Source organism: Phoca vitulina, unplaced genomic scaffold (assembly GCF_004348235.1).
Source record: "Phoca vitulina isolate PV1807 unplaced genomic scaffold, GSC_HSeal_1.0 scaffold16, whole genome shotgun sequence".
NCBI classification, from domain to species: domain Eukaryota; kingdom Metazoa; phylum Chordata; class Mammalia; order Carnivora; family Phocidae; genus Phoca; species Phoca vitulina.
Window position 1 is genome coordinate 25,492,322 of NW_022589719.1, and position 5,068 is coordinate 25,497,389.

The window sequence follows — 5,068 nt, forward strand, 5'->3', positions numbered from 1 at the left end:
TTTGACAAGGGGGTCAAAAATACTCAGTATGAAAAGGATAGTCTCTTCAGTGAGACTGGGTGAAACTGGATAACCACATGCAGAACAATTAAATTGGACTTCTATCTTACACCACACACACACACAAATTAACTTGAAATGAATTAAGGACTTAAGTATAAGACCTGCCATAGGAAAAAAGTTACTTGGCATTGGTCTTGGCAATGGTTCTTTGTATATGACACCAAAGCACAAACAACAAAAGGAAAATTAGACTACATCAAATTTAAAAGCTTCTACACAGCAAAAGAAACAATCAACAAAATGAAAAGGCAACCTGTGGATTGGGAGAAAATATCTGCAAACAATATATCTAAGAAGAGGTTAATGTCCAAAATGTATAAAGAACTTATGCAACTCAATACAAAAAACAAAGAACCAATTAAGAAGTGAGCAAAGGACCTGAATAAATTTTTCCCAAGAAGACATGCAAATAGCCAACAGGTAATGAAAAAGTGCTCCACATCGCCAAACATCAGAGAAATGCAAATGAAAGCCTAGTGAGATATAACTTCACAGCTGTTAGAATGGCTATTATCAAAAAGACAAGAGATAACAAGTGCTGGAGAGGATGTGGAGAAAAAGGAACCCATGTACATTTGCTGATGGGAATGTAAATCGGTACAGTCAATATGGAAACAGTAGGGAACTTCCTCAAAAAATCAAAAATAGAACTCTCATGTGATCCAGTAAGCCCCTCTTTCTGGGGATATATGCAGAGGAAATGAAATCATGATCTTGAAGAGATTATCTGCACCCTCACATGCATTACAGCATTAATCACAATAGTCAAGACATGGAAACAAGTGTCCATTTGCAGATGAAGGAATAAAGATGATGTACAATGGAGGATTATCCTACCATTAAAAAATGGAAATTGCCATTTGTGTCAACATGGATGAGCCTTGAGGGTATTAGGCTAAGTGAAATAAGTCAGAGAGACTAAAACTGTATGATCTAACTTTTATGTGGAATCTAAAAAAGTCAGACTCACAGAAACAGAGTACAATGTTGGTTGGCAGGGCTGGAGATGTGAGAAATGGGGAGATGTTGGTCCAAGGCAACAAGCCTTCAGTTATAAGGTGAATAAGTTCTGGGGAATCTAATGTACAACAAGGTGACTACAATTAACAATACTGTACTGTATACTGGAAAGTGCTAAAAGAGTAGATCTTCAATGTTTTCACCACTACCACCACTACACACACGAAAAAAATCGTGCTTATGTGACATGATAGATGTGTTAACTAATAGTCTTTTGATAATCATTTCACAACATATACATGTATCAAATCATCAAATTGTATACCTAAGCTTACACAATGTTATATGTCAATTATATCTCAATAAAGCTCAATAAAACACTAGACTTAGTAAATTTCCAAAATTAAAATCATAAAGAATATGTTCTCTGACAACAGAACTAAATTACAAATAAATAACAATGAAGTATCTTTTAAAGTTCCAAATATATGGTAATTAAGCATGGTCTTCTACATAGCCCATTGGTTAAAGAAGAAGGCACTGGGAAAATAAAATTTTGCAAACTGAATGTAACAAATACCAAATTTAGTTGTTTTCAGCTAAAGCAGTGTTTAAATAAAATATATAAACATTTATATGAGAAAAGAAGTAAAACTCAATAATCCAAACTTTCACTTAAAAATCTAGAAAAGAAGATAAAAGATAATGCCAAGTAATTCTCAATTTTTAAAATCCAAGTGACACAGAAAGTATTCTTTCTTTTCCTAGACCTGAGTGTGTAGATTCAGGCTTGCAGGTCAGAAGGAAGAAGTCAGTCCCTATAGTTCAGAGGCCACAGACAGGATCCACAAACTCAGAGTTAGAGGGGAAAAAAAAGGATCACTTTATTCCTTTCTTCCCATTTCATACTGATCATTATAAAAGTATATTCACAAGAAACAGGAACCACTCTCATGACCCATGGTTTTTGGTTTTATTTAGTAGCTCAGAGAAGTATAGAAGGATGTGTTTCATAAAGACTCCTAGTCCCAAAAAATAGAGTAATAAGAATATAATAAATCCAAGGAACTGAGCTGAGAGCATCTTTATCCTGTTTATCTTTGTAAACAATAAGAACACAGGAATGTTCCATGCCATATCAAGTGGGAATTTTCACTTAGAACAATGTTCCTCAAATTTAATGTGCTTACAAATCATCTATGATGTGATTAAAACCCAGATTTGGATATAATGGATCTAGGTGCAGAACGTGGTGCTAAATTTCTAACAAACCCCAAGATGATGCTGTTGCTGCTGGTCTGTGGACCAATGTTGAGGGACAAGAGCTTAGATTAATAAGTGAAGCTCGTTTTTTCCCAGACCTGAGATTTTTAGCTGAGATATTTGAGGCATATTCGTAGAGAATATCAAAATACATCATCAGAATGCAAAGCTATTTGAGCCAAAGATTTAGTTATGATTTATTGGAAACTGGAGGCAGTCCCATCTTAGTGACCATATTTCTTCTGAGGACATTCTTCAAGGCTTGCTTTACATCTTTGTTCCGCAGACTGTATATCAGTGGATTAAGCACCGGACTTACAAAGGTGTAGAAGACAGCTATGATTTTAGATTCCTCGACAGTCTTATCTGTTGGTGGTCTTACATACATGCAGAAGAGTGTCCCATAAAATAGGGTCACAGCCATCATGTGGGAACCACAGGTGGAGAATGCCTTGTGCCTTCCCTCTGCTGATTTGATCTGGAGGATGGCAGCAATAATGAAGGCATAGGACACCAGGATGATGCTGAGGGAGTTGGAGAGGTTGAAGCCAGCTGATATGAGCATGGCATGCTCTTTGACATGAGTATCAGAGCAAGAAAGCTTAATCAGTGGCGGGTCAGCACAGTAGAAGTGGTTGATGACATTGGATCTACAGAAGCTCAAGCGGAAGGTCAGGATGGCCTGCAAAAGCCCATCTGAGAAGCCATAGACATAAGGAAATGTGGCTAAGCCAATGCAGACACGCCTGGACATTTTCATACTATAGCGCAGAGGATTACATATGGCCACACAGCGGTCATAGGCCATTGCTGCCAGCACGTAAAACTCAGTGAGGAGAAGCGCGATGAAAATGTAACACTGTGTAAAGCAGCCAGCAAAGGAGATGGTCTTCTTCTCTGATAAGAAATTAGTCAACATCTGCGGGGTGGCATTTGAGGTGTAGCACAAGTCTACAAAGGCCAAATTAGTGAGGAAGAAATACATGGGTGTGTGCAGGCGAGAATCCAGCCTGATCAATAGTATCATGCCCAGGTTGCCGAAGAGGGTGGCGAGGTACACACCCAGAAACAGCACAAAGAGGAGAGGTTGGAGCTCGGGACGATCTGTAAGCCCCAGAAGAATGAATTCTCTTATTGCACTGTCATTTGTGATAGACATTTTCTGAGAGTCTGGACCTGCACTGGAAACAACAGAAATAAAGCAGACAGGAAGGTATCTCTCAAATCATATTACTGACTATTGAAATGATTTTTCTCTGTACCTCCATGTGTCATTCAAAATGAATACTACCCTAAACAGATTCTTTACTTCTACTAATCATTATTTCATTTGTCTTTATATTGAATTGCTATTATATTTCTCTATATAGACACCTACAGTTACACCTATAGATAACTATACTTATAACTATAACTATCCGTATATATACAACTGAGCTACATACCCTCTTGCTCTCTGCAATATTTTTTGCCTCTCAAACTCTACTTATCCCATAAGGCTCGGTATGTTTTATGCTTCCAGCACACCCTACATACTTCTCATTCATTTTGTAGCACATTACATAACCATAATGTGTCTACTTTCCACTCCTCATATATTCCTTCCACAGGGGCAGAGACAAAGTCTAGCTCATTATTGCACTGTGACTTCTTTTTTTTTTTTTTTAAGATTTTATTTATTTATTTAGAGAGAGTTGGGGGGCACGTGGGGGGGCGGGGCAGAGGGAGATAAAGAATCTCAAGCAGATTCCTCAGATTCCACTCTGAGCTCAGGGCCGGATGGGGGGCTTAATCCCACAACCCTGAGACCATGACATGAGCCAAAATCAAGAGTCGGATGCTCCACCGACTGAGCCACCCAGACGCCCTGCGCACTCTGACTTCTAAGTAGTTTTTATGAACTGAATTTTAAAAAGGAAAGAAAAAAAAAAACAGGGTAAGCATGAAAAATTAATTACTTACAAGTGTTTACTCCTCTCTGTATCCCCACAGAGCTTGACATGACGTCATGTCTTTAAGAGAATTAAGAGCTTTGTGAATTTTAGTGTACAAAGAAATTTTCTGGAAAGCTTCATAATCAAGAAAAGTCACAGAAAGTTTGTTTAAGAACCTCTTATGTGGTATATGGGGATCTTCATATGTAACAATTGTCCAGGAGATTATAAAGCAGATGTTCCCAGAGTCACAATTTTAAAAGGCACAGTCACAGTGGTCTTATAAACTTATGGCAAATAAATGAACAAAGAATCATCAAATCGTATTAATTCTCACTCAGTATTTTGCAGTCTACAGCGATGACAATGTGTCGATAAAGAAACCAGTTTTGCATAGTTAGTATTTAAGTTGTTAATCACAACTTTATCTGTCTAGAGGTATGACAATCCCCATGGCTTTTTTAGCTCTCCTTTACGTCATTACTAGTGTTGAACTTCCTCTTCCTTCCTCTCAAATGCCTTTTTTTGCCCTTTTCCTCATATTCAATTTTTTAAAACTGGCCCAATTCTTATCTCATTTCAAAATGAGGCACTGAAACTTAGTTTAGTCTAAGTTTTAGAGAGGCAATGACAATGTCTTTTTGTACTTTATCTCCTTTATCCGGAAGGGTAAGTACTTAACATTTGTTGAATACACTAGTAACAGTTACTGATAATGAGCAATGACCCTTAGCCATGAGTTTTCATTTCCTCATTTGTAAATGGGAATGATAACTTCTGCCTGCCTCTAAAGTCATCGTGGACATCAAACTAGATGTTCATAAAATAAGCGTTTATTGATACTCAAC

General features: G+C 37.5%; 1 protein-coding gene across 1 annotated transcript; it reads right to left on the reverse strand.

Moving 5' to 3' along the window:
* Positions 1-2,476: 2,476 nt before the first annotated feature.
* LOC116638660 (olfactory receptor 5M11) lies at positions 2,477-3,445 on the reverse strand. Its single transcript, XM_032414759.1, has one exon. The coding sequence runs from the start codon at positions 3,443-3,445 to the stop codon at positions 2,477-2,479; it is 969 nt and encodes a 322-aa protein (XP_032270650.1).
* Between the last annotated feature and the right edge of the window lie 1,623 nt (positions 3,446-5,068).